Source organism: Podarcis liolepis (assembly GCF_965112155.1).
Source record: "Podarcis liolepis genome assembly, chromosome: 14".
NCBI lineage: Eukaryota > Metazoa > Chordata > Lepidosauria > Squamata > Lacertidae > Podarcis > Podarcis liolepis.
The window spans coordinates 34,247,184-34,268,993 of NC_139569.1; the positions used below are offsets into that span (position 1 = coordinate 34,247,184).

At 45.4% G+C, this 21,810-nt stretch overlaps 1 protein-coding gene across 12 annotated transcripts in view; it reads left to right on the forward strand.

Annotated features, from left to right (window-relative positions):
• AKAP13 (A-kinase anchoring protein 13) overlaps window positions 1-21,810 on the forward strand; it is a 239,199-nt gene that overhangs the window by 183,502 nt on the left and 33,887 nt on the right. For 7 of the 12 annotated variants that reach the window (XM_083474938.1, XM_083474931.1, XM_083474932.1 and 4 more), the window contains 3 exons: window positions 491-599; window positions 9,092-9,134; window positions 12,735-12,867. In XM_083474938.1, coding sequence (XP_083331064.1) covers window positions 491-599; window positions 9,092-9,134; window positions 12,735-12,867 — 285 coding nt within the window. Of the gene's footprint in view, window positions 1-490; window positions 600-7,466; window positions 7,593-9,091; window positions 9,135-12,734; window positions 12,868-21,810 lie in introns of all 12 variants that reach the window. The other 5 variants (XM_083474930.1, XM_083474936.1, XM_083474937.1 and 2 more) reach the window with 1 other exon arrangement.

The following is a 21,810-nucleotide window of genomic DNA, read 5'->3' on the forward strand; positions in this document are numbered from 1 at the left end:
CCCAGGCAAAGGGCTCTTTAGCTGCTTCTTCCCCGGTTGTGAGCATTAACAGAGACTTGGACATAGCCCTCTGCTTATTATCGATCTCAGCTGCTTAACTCGCCAGCACAAGGCAGTCAGCAAATGGAGACTGGTCAGATGAGATGCACAGGTGCTCTGCTGAAGATGTTGTTGCTTGCTCATGCTGGTGAGGAAAGAGTTAAACAACCTTTTACTTGGTGGGTCTCAGCTTGCACAGGAGAAATCCACTCAGGTGAATAATAGAGACCACGTGCTTGGGATTGGAGTCTGCTGCTTTGGAAGTCAAATGGGAATTTCCTCGGGGCTCCTGTGAGCTGTCTAGCTCAGTATTGTCGACCCTGACTGGAAGCAGCTCTCCAGGGCTTCAGATGGGATCATGCTAGGGATTGGACCTCTTGGCAACGGGTTTCCTGTCCCCTTTTGTGCAGTGAGGTTTTGTAGTTCAGCTTTGCTGTCTTGTTTTTTGCAGATACGCCAAAGATCTCAGCCCCGTGCCTTCAGCTTCACTGCAACTCCTGTTTCTCCCCCACTGACTAAGTCCATGTCATTGATGACCATTGGCCAAGCTGGACCAGACAGTGAGTACACGTGGCTCTTTGTCTTTCTTGCTGCATACAGCGTTTGGTGGTGACTGCACCTTGTGTGTACTAATAGCACCTTCCCCTTTTCCTGTGCCATGGCAGCTTGGATATAAATAACTGGAGCAGAACACAAACACACTGAGCTGCTTTATCCTGAGTCAGGTCTTTGGTCCATCACGGCCACTACTGCCCACTTCCAATAAGCAGTGATTCTCTAAGGAGACACAGGGTGAGGCTTTCCCCAGCTTGGCTGCCAGAGAGTCTTTTTAACTGGAGTTGCCTGGAATTGAACCTAGGAATACAAAGCATGCAGCCTCCCACTGAGCTGTCAATCTTTTCTGGCAATCTTCAGATAAACAAAGTTGGGGTGGAGGTGGTTGCAGAGAACAAGGATGGACTTCAATCCTCCAGAAACACAGCACTGCTGCACCTTTCCACTTCCAACAGCGCTAGCTCACATCAGAAGCAGCTGGTTCTTCGGTGGTCCTCAAAAAGCACAAACATGATCCCTGTGACTAACATTCTCCCCCTTTTGAAAAATACCCACTTGGTGATTTTACGTATCTCTGGAGTTTTGAGAGACGTGGAGAACAAGTAATCTCTACATCTGCTCCACTCTCCAGCGGATATGCGATGACACACCTGTTAGATGACTGTGCGCCTTGAGGGTGTTTTGTTGATGCCAGAGCTATGTCAGTAAGTGCTGGTTTGCACAGATCCACTGAGCATCTCATGAGCCTTGACACATGTGCAGTGACTGTGTTCTGCCTCTGAATTACTGGGAATATAGAGTGGCAAGAGCACTGTGGTACTCATGTCTTGCTTGCAGATTTCCTTAAAGCGTTTGGTTGGCCACTGTGAGAACAAGATGCTGGACTAAATGGACCTTCATTCTGATCCAGCAGGACTTTTTTGTGTTCTTAAGGACCAGCACAACTCCCATGGGGAAAGGTGCCTTAGGTGATAGGGAACAGCCTTATGCTAAGTCACACCTTTGCTCCACCTAGTTCAGAATTGCCTCTGAATACCAGTTTCTGGGAACAGTAAGCAGGGAGAGTGCTGTTGCTCTCCCATCCTGCTTGAAGGCTTCCCACAAACATCTGGGTGGCCACTGCAAGAAAACAGGATCCTGGACTATAGATGGGCCTTTGGCCTAATCCAGCAATGCTGTTCTTACGTGAGAACGAAGTCATTGCTATAATGCTTTGTACCCATGCCTGAACCTTTTCTGCAGTGTGCTGATAGTAGTGTTTGCGCTAGGTGGAGGAGTTCCATTCCATATTGGTTTTGAGATTGCGGCATTTGCACAGCCGGCCCTAACAATAGGCTGAGTGAGGCGGCTGCCTCAGGCAGCTGATTTTGGTTTATTATAAAAGGGTTGCAAAACCCCGGGGGGGGGGGAATATGGATCAAGGGTTAGTTATGCGATATGTTTCTGTTCTATTTTTACTGCCAGGGAGAGGCACTTGTGAAATTTTCTGTCTCAGGTGCCAAAATAGTAATGGAATTATGTGCCTTGAATTCAAGGAGGGCACAATTTGCTGCTTTCCTCAGACAGCAAAATGTGTTGGGCCAGCCCTGAGCATCTGATTGGATTTGCCCCATATTCATTTTCATTCAGAAATCTGGATTTTGACTCATAGGTGACTTCTGCCATTTCCTTAAAAAAAGTCTTTCCCAGATGACAGCCACTCCCATCAATATCAGCCAGCAACAGCCTTTGTTTGACCCTTTATTTTTAAGCAGAAGTGTCACCCTCCTGAAGCATTTTAGCAAAGAGGGTGCTCTTACAGGAGAGAGACCCTTTTGATTAGGGAGCTTCTTAAGGATGCTTCACAAGGAGGAAAGCCTTTTTAGAAAAACCATTCTCAGGACTTGTGACTAATAAAGATGTTGACTAGAGGTTGTTGTCCCTTAGCAATAGTAACCAAAGCACTAAGCTGTCCATCTATTAAAATAACCGCTTCATCTGCTTTGCCTTATTGCACCAATTTTCCTCTCCCTCCCGAAGCCTGTCATTTAAAAAATAAAGAAAAAGAAACAGGAAATAACCATTTGGTATCTTTTTCTTCCTCAGTTGCTAACCAAACACTAAAAGCAAAAAATAAAAAGAGGGGGGAGATTTCTTCCCAGAAAACAGGCTTGCCTGACAAATGAATGATTCCCCCTGCCTGTTCCATTAGAGGAAAACTTTCCATCCAACTTGGAAGGAGTGGCATTGCATCAGTCTGAGGCAAACTGTGGCTCGTTGTGCACATTCCTCCCTCCTTCCCTGCAGAATCTCCTTTTGCATATGTTACCAACTGGGACTTGGCAGGTATGGGGAAAGAACTCTCATAAAAATGTGGGGGTCAGCATTGCAGTTGACCATCTGGAGGATGCACAGTGGACTCTTGAGAGCAGCAACCAAGCATCACATCTCTGACGGGAAGTAGATGGTTGTACACAAGTGTAACTGCTGTTGAAACTGCCACCCTGTTCCTCTGCCTCAAGGAAATCCAGTAGGAATCTAGAAAGCTGCCTCTCATTGAGTCAGACCATTAGCTCATCTAGCTTAGTATTTTGTCTGCAGCAGGAATGGGCAGACTGCGAGCTTGAGCGATCTGCTTTGCTTTTTCGTCGAACCATCAGCCTGGATCCAAGTCCAAATAGTGGCTTAGAAAAGGGAGCAGGTATAGAATTAAGGAAGAGGGCACTTCTGAGTGCAACTTAGCCCAGGAATTTGTTTTTTTTCAACTGAGCGCATAGCTCTTTAATGCAAAAATGCATTCTTGGGTTGCCTCCAAACCGATTTTGTTTCAGCAGCCTAATTAGTGGAGGGTGGTGAGCTATTGCTATTATTCAGCCATGGGAAACCTTTGCCCTTCCAGATGTTACTGAGCTACAAGTCCCATTGCGTCTGGACATTGGCCATGTTTGCTAGGGCTGGTGGGAGTTGTAGCTCAGCAGGAGGGCCAAAGGTTCCCCACACCTGAACAATTGGGATTTGAAAATCCTTGGTGTTCTGTTGCAGATCACCCAAGTCTCTACCAGGAGATCCTGACCTGCCTTTTTCCTATCTCTGGCTTGCAGTTACTGGCAGTGATTGTCTAGGATTTCATGCAGGGACCATTCCCAGACACAGCTGGAGATGCCAGGGATTGAAGGAGTGGCCTTTTGCCTGCAGAAAACATGCTCTGCCACTGTACTGTTCTCCCCTCATCCTACCCACTCCCCAAAAATGCCATCACTGCACGGCGGATCTTCCCCTGCAGAGAGCCAGTGAATTGCAGCAAAGAAACATGCAGCGCAGTGGATGCTCTGTAGTCCCAGCAATTTTTGGGGTGGGGATGGAGGAGGAGGAGTGGTGCTACCACTCTTGAGTGACAGCCAAATGCCTGCCCAAAGGTCTGGTTCCGGCCTTGGTTGAATTCAGATCTCAATTAGCACTAACAAGGCGTTTTCGCCTGAGGGTTCCTGCATTCCCTCGGTACAAGCTGAGAGAAAGCGAAGCAGGCTTAAGTCTCTCTCTTTGTCTCTCTCTCAGAATGTGGGATCTGATGGCTTGATGCATTGCAGAGGGAAACCTCAGCCCCGTAGGAGCCTTGAGCTGTTGCACTTCCCTCCCGACCCGCCCCCCAAAGGCTGCTGGCAAGCAGATGCTTGGCTGTTCTTCATCGTCAGCATTTTGTAGAAGTGGAGGTTTTAGAAGAGCTCTTTTGCCAGAATGTCCCAAAGGCTGCTCCTAACCTGGGGATAAAAAATATAAAAAATCAGTGGGGAAAATGCTGGGGGTGAGAGGTAGTTAAAGGCAGCCGGAAGCTTTTAAAGAATGAAACCCCCCCCAGTGAAGGAAGGACCAAGGGCATGCTGGTGATGGCGGGGAGTTCATTGAAGCGAACCTGTTTCGGTTTTGAGTCTTGCTTGCCTTTCCTACTGTAAGCTACAATTCCCAAAGACGTTTTTCTTGGATTGAGATTTTGTAGTGAATTTGGAGGTTCCTCCTGCAGGGAAATATCTGAGAAAGCCACAAGAGGGGTCCGATAGAAAAGGTGGCATTTCTCAAGGGAATTCCAAGAATAGCCAGAATACTATGAAGAAGGCAACTGAACCCTTTTGATAGCTTAATACAGTAGGGTGTGTATTTACCTTTTGAAGTAATAGTGCCATTTGTGAACAACTGTAAGGGTCAGCTAAGGGAAGAAAAGTTGTTACAGCGCCCCCCTGGGTGGTTCTATAGGGGTAGGACCTCAGTACTGAGGATTTAAGCCATCGGACAATAGCTTGACTTTGTTCCTTTTCCTGTGCTTGCTAATTCATTTAAAGTTTAAACAAATGTACCGCTTCCAAAACCTTGAGCTTGTGCAGAGGCTTTTAACTGCTGAGATGGGGCCTGGCTTTTACTAAAGAGCATCAAGAGTCTTCAAAGCTGTGTGCTATGCTTACACATCGGGTGCAGTCCAGCCAAAATGAAGCGTCTTTCAGGTGTCGTTGGGCTGAATTTGCATGTAACGCCAAACCATGGTTTGAACCTACACGAATGAATGCAAACAAGTTGCTGAGTGAAGTCTTGGGTTTGAGTGCTCTTCCTTCCATCCCCTTCTCCTGTGATCCTGGGAGAAGGACGTTCCTAGCAGTTAGTTTCAGTGAATCCAGGTTTGTTACATACAAACCAGCGATTGTGGTTTGAAACAGACTGATTAGTTGGATTTGGGTTGTTTTTTAAAGAAACTGACCAGAGTTTATTTCAAAGCATGATCCAACATATCAACCCTGGATTCTTTGAAACCATAAATTAAACTTTAACAAAGCCCTTCTTCCTGGCTGTATGGGAGAGGGAAGATGGACATTTGGCTTTGCTCAGGCTCATTCTGGCTTGTGCATGTAATGCTAAACCAAGGTTTAGGGTTACATGCACAGTAACCCCCATTAACTTCAGTGGAAAAGTCAAACATGTCTTTAAAATCTCCATAGATGAATTGATTGGGATTATGGGTATGATCAATTTGGACTGGATTTTGTTCATTATGTGGAAGCTTCCCTGAAAGAAATTGGATGTATTTCCATGCAGAATATCTTTAGTATTGTAGAGCCAGGACTCTCCAAAATATTTTTTTTGATTGCAGTGAGAGTTAACTACCCTTATCTTTACCCTTATTGCTTTGTGGGGTTAATGGGCAGGAGGAACCCTAAAGAATTACATGGATCTTGTAAAAAGGTTTCTGCAAGGTAAGGTTGCACTTGGAGCCTTCTGCAGTAGAGAGCTCTTCCTTTTAGGAGATAGTTCTGCTCAGGGTGGTGGCTTTCTGCTGCTACCTGTGGTGGTGCTGCCTTGTATTGTACCCTCTAAATTCTGTTTAGTTGTTTGTCTTGTTTTAAACCAGTAATTTCCCAACTCTGTGGGGTGGGCCCATTAATGTGCTATGAGAGACAGCAACTTGGAAACTTTTCCCAGGGCAGCCTGTATATTCATCTAGCTCAGTATACACTGACTGGCAGCAACTCTGACATTTCAGACAGAGGAACATCTATCCCATAGCCTGAGCCTTTTGATTGGAGCTGACTGAGATCGAGCCTGTGAACTTCTGTGTGCAGAGCAAATGCTCTGTAGCTGGACTGTAGTCCCTTTTCGTCTGCATCTTAGCAAGTCATACTTTAGCTTGCAGGTGAAGGACTCAGTGATTCAACCCTCTTCCATCTAAAAACATTGTTCCACATAGAACAATGCTCATTTTAATTTATTGAAGGCCCTTCTGCATACAGAGGCCATACTGTACTCCTTAGCTATGGTCCTTCCATCAACAAACTTAATAGTTTCTTTTGTGACCCCAAAGTCCCCACCAACATGCAAAGGGGGTTGCCCATTGTGACTCTGCTCACATTACTGCTCTGCTCTGCTCTGCTCTCCTTCCTGTGAACTGGACCAAGGGTAACTTTGGCCCTCTCTCTACACCAGATATGTTTGGGATCATCCAATCAGTCTTGATGTAGAGAAGTCTCTGAAACTACCTACCCTTGGAGGAGCTTCCCTGCTACTTCCCTGCAAGAGTCACTGCTCTGAGCATGCCTCCTTCCAACCAGGAGGTATATCCAGACTAATGATTCATGCGGGGATGGGGGTGGGCAGGTGGGTGCTTGTCTGATTCTTTCTCATCCACACTCCAAAAGCAAACTTAATGGGCGAAATGTGGCTGCACCTTCAATTTTAATTCATCCAAAAATGTACCCTAAGTGCTTAGAGGTTTGGGATATAACCGATTTAAGGAATATAGCACCAAGTCCTGATGTAGATCGCAGAGGGATGACTTGCAGTCTCTGTAGATTGTAAACATCAGCCGCGTTGGCTCACCATGGTATGGTATGCTATAAGCCATGTCTTAAACCTGCTATACCTTCCTCAGCCAAGTTGCTTGTAGGGGTCTTAATGTCATGGGGTGGGTCCCTATTTTCCCCAAGCTATTATGCTGGAGAGGATTTTTGCTCACAGCTGAAGAAGAAGGTGTCTGCGGATTTCAATAGCCGTGTTGCACCATGCTCAATCAGATCCTTGCGCGAATGAGGGCTGGCCATCCAGGGGTCACTAAAGAGAGATGCCTGCATCTTATAGCATTGCTCTTGAACCTCTGCCTTTGAAGAATTGCTGTGGGAAAGGTTGCCAGTAAATAAAAAGCCTCAAGCCTATAGTTTACAGATTGAATGCAACCTGTGTTATTTTTCTCTCTCTCTCTCCTTAAAAAAGAAAGCCTTCTGCTCTGCATTGGTTTTGCTTTCCCTCTTTGGCTTGCTCTTGGCTGCTCCTGTTGCCATTCCCCCTCTCCTTTATCTACTATTGTTTGTTGTTGTTGAAATGCATGCTTTAACGTCTGCTGTTAACCCACTTCTCAGCCCAGGGACGGACTCGGCCATCCAGACGAATTTCCTTCTCCTTCAGCATCTCTCCACTCATTCCTAAGTCTAAAACTGTCTTTTCTATTGGCTCTTCTTCCAGTGATGAGGATGAGGAGTTGGATAGTAAGTAATCTGCCTGGGCAGAATGAAGCTGGCTTTGGGGTGGCGCTAGGCAGGGAAGCGCTTACATTTTACCTGGCTTTTCTTTAATGCAAGTGCTGCTTGCTAAAGTTGCCTCATCCCTTTCTTTGTGCTTCTGAACTTCACATGCTGCATCATAAAAGGGATGCCTTCCCTTCGCAACTGCTTACAAACGTTGGTACTCCCAAGAGTGCTTTTGTGCTGTCTCCTGTAGATGCCACGGCGCTCAAGCTTTTTGAAAATCTGTTTTGCTGTTTCACTGTGGGTCATTCCTTGGCGAGGAAGGGGAAGGTGTTTGCTTTGGGCAATGGTTCAACGCCACCATTGTAGTTTTGCCACGTCACACTCTTGCATGTCGAAAGCTTCACAGTAAGAGTCACGGATATGTGTATGTTTTTAAACCGTGTGTGTTTGCTTGGGAATTGTACATTTGATATATAGCAGGGGTGAGGAATTCATTTGAATTATTTACTTGAGAAATTTCTTGATAATGCTTCTGGTGCACGTGATATAGAGATCCCTGGTTTGCCCAGGTTACGGATGGGAAATGGAGGTCCTGGGCAGTTCTCCTAGTTAAAGTTATTCCAACACCATTATGTTTTGAGAAGTTGAGACTTTAACTGGCATGGGCCTCCATAGATGCAGTCTAGATAATCAGAACAGGTGATGATCACTTTCTTAATTTGCAGAGAGAGGCGGATAGAACTCAAAGCAGTGTTTTATAATCACTTGCCTTTAGCACCTTGGTCAACCACAGTCTGGAGCTCTGTGCAGTTTTAAACTGTTAGTGGCGGGTGGAGCCTCTATAGACTACAGGAATTTCAAATAGTGAGCTTCTTGCCATGAAGTCATCTTGACAATTAGCTCAAAGCACGCTCTGCTTGCGTCTCCGCTTTTGCAAGATAGTCTTGCAAAGGTCACAGCCTGATATCCACCCAGTTTGCAGCCTGGAGGTGAAACTAAACAAGGGGCTTCTCTGTACTTTTTCTTGAGAGCTGTCAGTTTTAGGTTGCAGGCTACTTCCCAGTTATCACCAGTGATGTCATATCTGCTATCCAATAAGAGCCTGTGATGCTTGCACAGTCATGTTTGAGTCGCTTTTCTCCAGCTGTGCAGGAATCCGCTTGGGATTCTGTGCAACTTTTGTGTTGGTTATTTTGTAAATCATAGGTCCTGAGATGCCAGTAGTAACCAGTTCTGGGATGCTCCGGAGGGTATCTCTGGAGACAGTTGTGTTAACATCTGGAAACAAGTGAACAAGCAAGCCCCTCTTGTCTTCATTATTCAGGACTTTGTAAAGAAAGAATGGGGAAAACCCATTCAGAGTTACTACTTTTATAACCATGGTTAATAAACCTTTAGTGGACCCAATGGACCAATTTTCCACCGGGATTTTGCGTTAGAATGTGTCATAGCCATCAAGGTTAATCCCAGGTGCAATTATTGTTAATTAAAAACCTTTTCGCCTTGTCTTTCCTCAGGTAACAGATCTTTCAGCAGTACCGGCAGTTCATTGACTCAAAGGTGAGCTTTTGGTTTCCCCCCCTAAAATTGAAGGCAGGGTTTTGTTTTGTTATGCAAACTCTTAAAACTCTCTCCATTTCCTTGAAATAGAAAAATCAGGGCTGTCACCCAATCAAGAGAAATCATGCTGATTTAACTGTGCGAGTTTTAGTCAATTCATTAATTAAGTGACTAAAACTGCATGGCTTTGCATATGATAGGAATGGACAATACTTCTAAAGGGGATAAATCATTCTTTTCTTTCATTTACATATTTTAGATGATGTATGCCTGTAAAAGCAGATATCAGCTTTAAAAAGAGGTGTTACTCCTTTTTTAGGGATGGGGTGGGGGTGCGTCAGAAATGGCCCTAGCCAGTGCTTTTTTTCTGAGGGCATGCAGGGGTACGCATGCTCCTAAACATTTTGTTGAATCTAAGTTTGGCTTCATGGAGGGGCAGTATTTCAATATGAGTAGGAAAAGGAGAGTACCCCTAAACATTTTTTAAAGAAAAATAACACTGGCCCTAGCTATCTGCAATTTTTATAAGTTCTTGTATTAAAATAATTTTTAAATAATTAGATTAGCCTACTGATTAATTGGGATGCGGGTGGCGCTGTGGTTTAAACCACTGCGCTGCTTGGACTTGCCAATTGGAAGGTCAGCAGGGGTGAGCTCCCGTTGTTCGGTCCCAGCTCCTGCCAACCTAGCAGTTCGAAAGCATGCCAGTGCAAATAGATAAATAGGTACCACTCTGGTGGGAAGGTAAACAGCGTTTCCATGCGCTGCTCTGGCTTCGCCAGAAGCGGCTTAGTCATGCTAGCCACATGACTCGGAAAAACTGTCTGTGGAAGCGGACAAACGCCGGCTCCCTCGGCCTGTAAAGCGAGATGAGCGCTGCAACCCCAGAGTCGTTCGCGACTGGACTTAATAGTCAGGGGTCCCTTTACCTTTACTTTTACTGATTAATTGGGAAGAGTGGAAGACACCTTCCCAGTTTGTTGATTTTTGTGTGTGCTGATTGGCTAAATGAAACATGTTACTGAAATCTAAGGGGGCGAGAAAATCATACACAATCATACACCCTAAATGCCTACCGGAAACAGCACAAACTGCTTTCTATTTCCTCCTCATCTTCCAGGAAGCTGTACTTGCACTTTCAGACAGCAGAGGGCACTGTGGGTATTTGGAGCATGCATATGATTCTTCGCACTTAGGATGGTTGGTTGCCTGCTCTTGGCAGGACTCCTTTGGCCTTTAAGGGAAAATGGCAACCAGAGAAGCTTGGGGGTAAAAAGCCTCACCTGTTGAAGGCACAACAGGCCTTGTTTGAGTTAAGAAGGTGCTGGGCCCATTTGCAATATGCAACACAGCTTTCATTAGAGTTGCCAGATCCTCTCCCCCCCCCCCATGGACCTTACCCTTTTATCGTTTTAAAATGTATTTACTTTATTTCATGCAATTTATATACTGCTTGACTGTAGAAAAGCAATTGTTTCTTTTTTTAAAAAAAACACGCACACATGTGAAGCTTTTCCTTGAGCAGAGATGAAGCCACAGATAAAGCTTCACCTGCTTAATTTCTGCCTGTCAAAATACCGTATTTTTCGCCCCATAGGACGCACCTAGTTTTTTTGGGGGGGGGAATAAAGTAAAAAAAAATATTTCCCCCCCCCAGGCACGGGGCTGGCGCGGGGGAAGCCCGAGCTTCCCCCGACCCTAGCCCCCAGAACAGCCTGCTATCCGCAAGCCTAGGGAGCCGTGCCGGTCTCCCCAGGCTTGCAGACAGCTGTGGGAAGCCCGGGCACGTTCTTCAGCACACCCGAGGCTTCAAAATGCAGGCAGCTCTGCGCAACTGTCCGGAGCCCGGCGCGGCTTGGCGCCGGGCTCCGGAGGGTTGCGCAGAGCTGCGCGGAGCCCGGAGGGTTGCGCAGAGTTTCCTTAAGCCTGGAGAGCGAGAGCCTCTCGCTCTCCAGACTTCAGCGAAAGCCTGTATTCGCCCCATAGGACGTACCCACATTTCCCCTTCATTTTTGGAGGGGAAAAAGTGCGTCCTATAGGGCGAAAAATACGGTATTTGCCAGGACATAATATTTATGCACCACTTTAAATTTAAAACAGTATTCAGAGTGGCTTGCAGTGAAAAAACAGCAAAGATACAACATAAAATATTTAATGGCATGCTCGGTATAATTATTTTACAACATTTATATGCTGCTTGGTTATAATACAACCTCTAAGCAGCTTACAAAAAGATTAAATTGTTATAATTATCAATAAGAGACAGTATAAAGCAAGTATTTTTAAAAAAATCAAAAAGTAAAATCGACTGTAAACAAAAAGAAAAAGATTGAAGTAAACTTTGGCATTCTACACATCTGGATAGCTAACAGGACCAGTGGGAGTTGTAGTCCCAAAACATCTGGAGGGCCGAGTTTGCCTATGCCTGGTCTAAACAAAAAGGTTTTGAGCAGGCACTGAAAAAGCACAGTTAAAGCATCTGCCTGATGGCAGTAGGTGGGGAGAGTTCCAAAATGTAGGTGCTGCCTCACTAAAAGTTCAATTTCTTACAGTTGTGGAACAAGTATTAAGTGGCCCCTGTAAACGGTGCTAGTTCCATTGATCGAAGCAGTTGTGTGTGCATATATTGGGTAAGGCAATCTTGCGGGTGAATTGGTCCCAAGTTGTTTGCGGCTTTATGTATGAATAGTAGCACCTTGAACTGGACCAGGTCATAAGTATCATTAAAAATAAAACAGTGGTACCTTGGTTCTCAAACTTAATCTGTTCCGGAAGTCAGTTCCAAAACCAAGGCGCACTTTCCCATAGAAAGTAATGCAAAATGGATTAATCCGTTTCAGACTTTTAAAAACAACCCCTAAAACAGCAGTTTGACATGAATTTTGCTGTCTAACGAGACCATTGATCTATAAAATGAAAGCAATAAACAATGTATTGCAGTCACACAATCAATCAGCAGCCACACAGGATTCCACACAGTCACAAAAACAAAACAAAAAGCCTCAAAAACAAAAACACAAAATAAATAGCAAAAACAGTGTGGCACTCAAAATGGAAGTGTGGCACTCAAAACGGAGCACGTTTGGCTTCCGAAAAAGGTTCGCAAACTGGAACGCTTACTGGGTTTGCAGCGTTTGGGTTCCAAGTTGTTTGAGTACCAAGGCGTTTGAGAACCAAGGTACCACTGTATTGAGGAGGAGGAGGGGCAGGTTGTTGTTGCTGCCCCTTTGCTGCTGCCAGCAGAGCAGGGTTTCTGGGCAGTGCCTGGAATCCTCCAAAGGATCTACTCCAAAGGGTGTTTTTTCCTTTGGCAGATTCCTGAATGTGCTCACTCTCCAAACCAGCAGCCCCTCGTATCTGTGGTCTCCTTCCGCACAGGAGAAGGGTCAGTAAAGGAGAGTTGGCAGCTGCAGTTGTCATTAACTTAATGCTGGATTTATCATAAAAAGATGCACGATCTAAAGACACGAATGGGCTGGAATTCTTGGTAACATAGAACAATAAAACAAAACAAAACAAAATCAGTTTCTGCTGTCAGAAGTGGGAAAAAGAAGGGGTTTCTGTGCGCTCCCTGACAATGTTGTGTCTCTTGGCTTCCAGCATCTGCGAGGAGAGCGGCAATTTCCTGCCTCCCAGCCCATCCAGAAAGGACTTGGACAGCAAAAGTGGAACGAAAGTCAGTCGCACGTTCAGCTACCTCAAGAATAAAATGGTCAGCAGTAAGAAGAGCAAAGTAAGTAACTCCAGATGTTTGTGGCTCACTCGGCCTTGGCGGTTCGGCGCACTGAGCATGGCAGGAAGAGCGTGGAGGTTGATCTTGTGTTAAATATGAGATTCTCATAATCTGAGGTTCTTTTCCTACATAATTGCTTCCCCCTCTGGTGGAGGGTACAAAACACTTGAACGGGTGGGTGGGTGCACTCAGTTCCAGAGTAAGGAAGGATCTCTCAGCACAGAGAGCCAGAATGGCTTTACTCTCAACAGCAGGTTTAGCAAATGACTCTTTGTTAACGGAAAGCTGCAGGGGGAAACGTGGCCATTTCTGATGGCTGCGGCTCCTGCCTCTTCAACCTGGCTGTCTGGTTTTAGGAAGGAGCTAGATGTCTACAAAGGAACTCTCTCTGAAAATATTGTGACACGGGCATATTGAACCTGTTTTATCTTGCATGTATTAACCCTTCCTGTCACCTGCTCTGTTTGTGAAGATGTGAGACTCAGGGTAGAGTCATACCATGTTTTGTGGTGGTATTGCATTGGGGAGATGTTTTTTTCTAGAAATACATAATACTGCTTTTCAACATGTCATTCAGACCCCTGAGTTATCTTTATTGAATGTACTTCATGGTCAGAATGAAGATATTTTACTATTAGTTATTTACTATTAGCAGTTGAAAACTTGTCAGAATGAAGATATTATTTATTCTTAGCCGTTAGACATGTTATAGCCCAGTTTTAAAAGGCTTGGAAGGGCCATCAAACCGGCTTGATAGAGAATTGGTCCTAATAGAGAAAATTATCAACAAAATACAATTAGCTGAAGGCAGAGATAATCAAAAATCAATTTCAAGTAAACAGCAGGAGAGATGGGAAAGTGATTCCTGGATTGTATCATGTCATAGTACGGGTGATGGTGGTGGGATTGCATGGTTTGAATGTTTCCCTATTTGTGGGGGAACTTTGCCCATATTCAACTAGTCTGTCACAGAGAAGTCTGCTGGAAACTCCGTGCACAAGTAAGGCATCTCCATTCAGATAAAAGCTGACTATTCGTGGCGGCTGTCGCCCATTGGTACTGGTAGGATTGGTGGCAGAGAGATCAAAGGTGCTGCAGCCAATAACAGGCAGAGCCAACTCATTCTAGTTCTGTCTTCATACTCCTGGTGTTTTGCAAGAGCGACAGAGACTAAGGAAGAGGACACTGGCAGGTAGGGCCGCCCCTCCAGGACTGGCTGTAAGCAAGGAAGCAGCTGGGTTGAGGCTGGCTGAGGGCAGGCTGAGGTTAGTGGGGCAGAGCACCAGTCTCCACTGTTGATTATGTATTGCCTGGAAGTGTGCCCAGCATGCACAGGGTCATCAAGGAGGTATGGGTAATCCTGTGTATTCTGTACACCCAATAGCACCAGTAATCTGGTGCTTTAGAATGAATATGCTTCTGAATGCTAGTTTCTGGAAACCACAGGAAGGGGGGTGCTGTTGCACTTAGCTGCTGCTTTGTGGGTTTCCCGCACACATTTGGGTGGCTGCTTTGAGAACAGGATGCTGGCTAAGGGATCTTCATTTGTTCTTAACACTGCCTGCACAGCCGTGTTCAGCTACAATCATAATCACATTAGTAATCAATGGGTAACCAGCTGTGCTTCTGTGGAATTGTCCTCCTATGTTCCTACATTCAAACCTACTCAGAAAGTCTGTATTTCTCATAGTTATGCTCTGAGAGTCAAGCGAGATCACCTGTCTCCTGCAACCCTTCTGCTCTTCTAAGAAATGCTGGTGGGAAGGACGTTTGTCAAGAGAGGTTTGGAAAGCTGAGCTTAACTTAGTCTTTCCCATGCGGTGTGCCAATAACTTCTCCTTTGGCAGAGCTACCTGATCGCATTAGCGATAGTCCACAGCTAGGATACTGGAAGCAGACGACTGTATGATGAGTACGGGTGATGCCTTGGAAGGATGATGTAAAAGTCAGGAGCTTTAAAAGCAGAAGTTTGTCGGGGTTGTTTTTCTTCTTAAATTAAACCTTCAAAAAAAGGAAAACAAAGCCTTAGCTATAGCAATTCTTTCAGTATTAGAGCTGTCCATCCTCAAATTGCAAAAACAACAAAGACTCGTTTAGTTATAAAAAGGGGGTGGTAGTCAATTAAGTTTTACTACAGTAAACCCTTTGTAATTAATGGACCTGACTTAGGGCTTATCCACACTTTCCTCTGCTCTTTTTAGGCATGGTCTGTGCTTTAAAGCTCCATATCTGAGTGTTCTTTCTTTTGCTCCAGAATTTCCCCTGTGATAGATTAGATTAGATAGAAACCATTCTTTAAAGCTGAATTGGAGCAAACAGCAATCCACGGAAAGCCCAAATTGAGGTTTGCTCCAGTTGAGCACTAAAGATCAGGTTTTTGCGGGGAAAGCTCCAGGGAAAACACACAGAGAGCTTTTAAGCTCTGCCTGGAAAGAGCGGAGCTAAAGGTAAGTATGGATAAGCCCTTAATCATGTTTATTATTTTCAGTGGGTCTACTCTGAGTAAAACTCAGTTGACTACACCCAGAATTTCTTCCTTACGACTTTTTTTTTTTAAGGGCTTTGGTATCTTAAATATCACTGCATTGTCCCACAATTTTTCATACAATTCAGTAATCTGAAAAGGAATTTAAAAGTTAATAAGGAAAGAACCCAAAGGCTTGCATTATTCAGCAGAACAACTATTTGATATGAAGTTGAGTTGCTGTGTATCAATAGCACTTTGGTTGCTATATACAACTTGATTTTAAAAAACTGCCTTAGTGTGCGGGCAATGATCTTTCCTAAAGATTACAACACTGTTAGACAAAGTTGTGCAAGGGACACTGGCTTCCTTTTGCGGGTGTGTGTGTCTCTTGTGTGTACAGACTTCGTGAGAGTTTGTCTGAAGATGGTGAGAGGGGAAAACCACACTCCTTATTTCAAAGTGTGTGTGTGTGAGGCTGCTTTTCACGGACCATGCCCTTCTGTCACTCAACTGACATCACATGTGATGTCAGATGTGGGACAGGCAAAAGGTGTGGCTGTAAAGGAACGACCTTAGAATCTGCTCCCAGTTTTCCCTTTGCAAGCACACTTTGCATTCAGCACTGTTTACCTTTGATGTTGAATGCAAGCTGCACAGCTTTTGGCTGGAGTCGGATCCACCTGATCTCCGATGGTATCAGGTGATTGACAAGTGCATGGTGGAGGGTTGACCACAATGTGATGTGGCCCTTTGGGCCCTGTGCAATTTACTGCTCCTGCTTTAGCTATTTGCTGTGGAGGTCTCAGTTTCCATTGCCTTATGCAGGTTATGCCTTTATGAGAGAACATTCAATAAACCACTTAATTCGCTTTGCACAATATTCCATGAAGCCTGTTAGACATTCTTAAAAATAAAATGTTCAGGGTACAGCAAGTGATATTGCACATACATATAACAGCTTAGGTCCCAGTTGCTTTATCAGTTCAATCGATTTCACAGCCAGGCTTTCTCCAGATTATAGTCAGAAATTGTTACTGTACTATACACAAAGCAAGTGATTGTTATTATTTTTCATCCTCCTGTGGATAAAAAAAGAGCAATTTAAAGTAAAATTTTCATTGCTTGAAACTGGGGGTGGGAAGACCTATCCTCCCCCTGATGTTGCCGGACTACAACTCCCATCATCCTTTACCATTGGCTATGCTAGCTGGGGGACGCGGGGGACGCTATGGGTTAAATCACAGAGCCTAGGACTTGCCGATCAGAAGGTGGGCGGTTCGAATCCCCATGATGGGATGAGCTCCCGCTGCTTGGTCCCTGCTCCTGCCAACCTAGCAGTTTGAAAGCACATCAGAGTGCCAGTAGATAAATAGGTACCACTCAGGCGGAAAGGTAAACGCCGTTTCCGTGTGCTGCTCTGGTTCACCAGAAGTGGCTTAGTCATGCTGGCCATATGACCCGGAAGCTGTACGCCGGCTCCCTCGGCCAGTAAAGCGAGATGAGCGCTGCAACCCCAGAGTTGGTCACGACTGGACCTAATGGTCAGGGTCCCTTTACCTTTATGCTAGCTGGTGTTGATGGGAGTTTGAGTCAAACAGCACCTGGAGGATCCTCACCCTTGGCTTAAACAAATTATTTATAGATTTATTACATTTATATCTGACCTTTCCTCCAAAAACCCTCAACAGTTTCCCTCTCCTCACAACAACCCTGTCATGTAGTTTAGACCAAGACAGAATGACCGGCCCAAAGCCATCCAGTGACCTTCATGTCTGAGTGAAGGATTTGAATTCTTGATCTTTTGGTCCTGGTCCCAGCACTCTTATGCCACACTCAGAAGAATGCTCCTCATCTTGAAGCAGAGCTACATGTTGTAAGGAACCAAGGCTGGGCTTCTTCTGAAAACTGTAGCTATGTTGAGATTTTTCTCACTCCACCCCAAAAATTCCAGTAACTTAGGGGCATGGAGCCTGCGGTACTCCAGTTGTTGGTGGGCTCCATATTGTCTTCTTGTTGACTATGTAGGTTAGGCCTGATGGGAGCTGGAGTCCCACAAGATCTGAAGAGCCACAGGTTCTCCATCCCTGTGTTACTGGAGTGTGTGTGTGTGTGCGTGTGTGTGTTTGTGTGTGTGTGTAACTGGAGTCAAGCGTAGGTCAGCAATCAAAGCAAAACACTGAGGCCAGTGAAGTTAACTCTTTGTTCAAGAAACCAAAACAGCACAGGTCTAGTGGTCCCAGCAGCTCATCCCAGTAGGTCTTGCTCCAAAAAGGCAGTTGCAAGGACTGAAGGTCCCTGCCTTCTCACCACGTCCTAAAGCTCCTCCTCTCCAGGGTCTTTCCCAAGCAGTTGCAAACAGTGCCTGTGCACAACCCCTCTCTGTTCTGCCCTCTTTGCATGTTCTAGGAGACCAGGGGTAGGGGAGCTGGTTGCAGCAGGAGGGGGAGGTTTCTTCCGTAGCCTGTCTCCTGACCCCATACCCTCTGCCACAGCCTCTTCCTGCTCACCAAACACGGTTGCCTCTTCAGCTTCCGACATCTTCTCCTCCCAGTCTGCTCCTTCTTCTCCCTCTGACCACTCATCGTTGCCCCACCACCCTTGGCTCTGAGCCTTCTTCCCCTGGCGATGCCCTTGGGGGTTCCCTAGCCGGGGGTTCCCTAGCCAGTGCCTCCCACCACTTCTCTGCACCCAGCCAGTCCATGACAGTGTGTGTCTCAACATGGCCGCCTGTGTCAGCTGCATATGCTATCCCTGTGCTAACTTCTCATGCGCACTCCCATGATGTCAGGAGCAGAGAGCTTGATGAACGCCCGCCACTTGAGGTGGTCATCATGAGCTCCCTCTAACATGAAGTCCACCATCAGTTAAAGAACTCCTGGTTGTGTTCTGACAGTTTTAACCATCACACATAGGCAGAGCTTCCTTCGTCTTGAATTGCTGGAGGCATGGGCTTTTTCTTGTGTTCTTAAATGTGTATGGCTGTCCTTTCCCCTCTTTTCTTTCTGTTTCAAGAAAAAAAAAATCTCAAAAGAGGAAGTGAAACAGGAAGTCTCTTTTCAGTGCCTGCTTTTAATACTGCAGGTTGCCGTTACCATCTTCTTAAAGATGCAGCTGTGCCTTTTGAAACTGGCTCTGTAGCTGAAAATTGCAGGGAAGCCGTAGTGAGCAGTGCAAATCATTACAGTCTGCTGGTTTGCCACCAGCAATCGGAAATGATTATTAGCAAGGGTGTGAGATAAACTCTTGTTGTTCTTTCTTTCTCTCTCTCTCTCTCTCTCTCTCTCTCTCTCTGTGTGTGTGTGTGTGTGTCTGTGTCTGTCAGAGAGAGAGCGCTTCCCCTGCACTCATCCACTACTTTTTCTAAATTTCTTTAAAATCTCTTGAGAGATAACAGCTGTCACCTCTCTAGCATCGGAAGGGTTAAGATCCTCTTCGAGGAAACTCGCAAGAAACAGCCCTTCCTTCTCCCCTCCCTCCTTCTCTTGCTCAACTTGTTTCTGACTTCCTTTCCCCCAAACTCCCTTACATGACAGCAGCCTTAGCAGCAAGCAAGGAGGGTTTTCTCCCCACACACCCCGCACTAACCTTATGGATGGATAGGTGTCCGGCATTGCTCTTCCTGCACTAATATCTCTGGGAAACATGTCCCTAAAATGGAACAGATTATCCGACGTACCCCAGATCACGGTGAGGCTGATTGGACGGTGGCACTTGGAGGTAAGAGTCTATGTCTCGCCAGATAAGCGAAGAAGTGGCCTTCTACTGAAACAGGCCATTGGGTCATCTACTTCAATACCTCAATCTACCTCAAAGGCTCTCCAGGGTTTCAGACAGGGGATACCCTCAGCCATACCAGGAGCGGAGATGCTAGGGATTGAATCTGGGACCTTCTGCATGCAGAGCAAATGTTCTACCACTGAGCTACGGCCCTTGGATGCTGAGGCGTGTGTGTGTGTGTGTGTGTGTGTGTGTGTGTGTGTGTGTTAAACACAGAAAGCATTAGTTGCTTGTGCCTGATTTGGAGGCTGATGTCTTGAAAGTCCAGGTTTGGCTGTACAGTGGAACAAATCCTCCCAAAACCGTTTTTTCATTCTGGTGCGGCCTGAACTCTCATGCCATCTCTACTGGATTTGGAAGAAGATTCCATTTTATCTGCTTTCAATGATGGGTCGTGGGTTTCTTTAAAAAACAAACAAAACATTTTTTGATTGGTGTTTTGAAAAGGCCTTTTCCATTCCTGAAGCTGTTATACACCATTTCCTGTTTTCTAACTGAAGCCAGTGTCTGCTTGCCTGCCTGCCTGCCTGCCTCTCTCTCTCTTCTCTCTCCTCCTCCCGCTCCCCTTTTCTCTCTCATTATTGGAGTGAGGCTGGTCCTAAACCAAACAAAAGCCATACAATCCCTTAAAAACAAGGGCTATGTTTGTTGGGGAATTTAGAATCTTGGTGCTTGCTTTGGTCCTGCTGGCTGAGAAGCAAAGCGCTCAGGTAAAAGATACCTTTTTAATGGACAAATGGATGCTTAAAGTCCTGGAAGTGAAGGATTGTTGACTCACACAGAAGCCTCCTTGAGCCATAGGTGTTGAGAAGAAAACTTAGAATTCATGCTGCGCGTGTAGGCGTCTTGTTAGCCTCTTTGAGTTATCCGTGCTCTTTGATGTCAAAAGGAGAAGACGGGATTAAGCAATAATGCTACTTAGTGTTTACACAGTCTTTTCAGAGCCTTCAAAGCATCTCAAAACATATTAACTGAGTAATCCTTGCAACAGCTGCCTTCAATAAGTTGGTGTTATTTACCCTCTCCTGTTTGTTTGCTTTTTGTAAAAATTCGACATCGCACCCGTCATTTCAATTAGGCGTCTTACAAGTATAGAATAGAATAGTTCTTCGCAGTTACAATATATGGAGCCAGTGTGGCACAGAACTTGGGAGTGAGGCAATTCTGGGTCCAGACTGCTACTTAGCCGTGAAACTCACTGGAAGACCCTCAGCTGAAATTCCCTGTGACCAACACAAACTACCTCTCAGGCTTGTTTTGAGGACACAGTAGGGACCAGCAGCCATTAACACTTAAAAGCTGTGGATCATTGAAAAACCCTGGCAAATAAAAAGGCCCTTTCTTGCCAAGGATTCATTACCAGGCATGTCTCTCTGTGGGGAGAGTTCATAACTGTAGTGCCACCACCGAAAAGGCCCTTCAGTCTCAACTCATGTCATCTCAGACGGACAGAGGCCTCTGAAGATAATCTCAATACTTGGGCAGGTTAATTTAGGCATAGATGACAGTCCTTAGGTAACCTGGGTCCTAAACCAGCAAACAGGCAGCTAACCAGTGACAGTATTTAAGAACCGTTCTGGCATGTTCTTTCAAAACTGGTCTCAGCCAGCGCTCTAGGAGCTATATCATGGCCCTCCTGGATTTTCCAAATAACCTCCTATAATGCAGAAGAAGAGCCCTGTTGGATCAGGCCAGTGGTCCATCCATCTAGCCTGCATCCTGTCCTCACAGTGGACAGCCAGATACCTGTAGGAAGCTCACAATCAGAACCTGACTACTACAGCATCAGTCTCTGCTTCAGATTCTCAGCAACTGGCGTTCAGAAAGATATTGCCTTCCCAATGGCTATGCTTAACCTGGCCCAAGCTTGCTCTGTTCAGGAAGCGTTGAAGATAAGAGAAGTGTGTGTCGTCAGGCCACTTAGTAAGTTCATGACTAAAGTAAAATTGTAAATTTCACGATGTTAGCCACAGCACCAAGCAACTTTCTTCCAGCATTCTTGGGTCTCGTTCTCACTGACGCAATAAACCTCCATCTGGGTTGTACCATTTCAGTCAGGTGGGGGCCTGCGTGACAGAATGCCTCTCCTTATAAAAAGCATTTCCTTTACATAGAAAACTTGCATGTCAAAGACAAGGATTTCAGCCTAGCCTTTTCTGTGTAGGTTTTTGGGGTTATGCGTGAATGAGAGAGAGAGTTCCATCCTTTGAGACCCCACGTGGTTCAGCACAGATTCATGTTCAACACAGTGAGGCAGGAGGGCTGTTTGTAAAATTATCTTTTATTCAAGATTTTCTTGTGTAACAAACAAACAAAGGGGTTAAATTGGCAGAAGGGCTTCTTGAGAGTAAGAGTAAAGTTCCTCAAACGCTGTGTGCAGATCATGTTGCGGGGGGGGGGGGGACACACAAGGTGTGCAAAAGGCAGATGCAAAAAAGAGCAAAATTTATTCCTTGTGGGGTGAAAGTATGTTTTTCTTTTGCTCCAACTTGTTTTTGCAGACTGAAGGATCTCATTTGTATCCTGAGAATGGCAACGTTGTAAATTCCTACTCCTCAATGTTTCAGATGCTACTGAATATTTTAAAGCAGCAACGTCCAGTGTAGTTGTTCTTTGTTCCAGTGATTTATTTGGGGGGGGGGCGCATGACGTTCTTCACTCAGCAATGTCTCTCCCAGATTAAAATTCACGATTTGTAT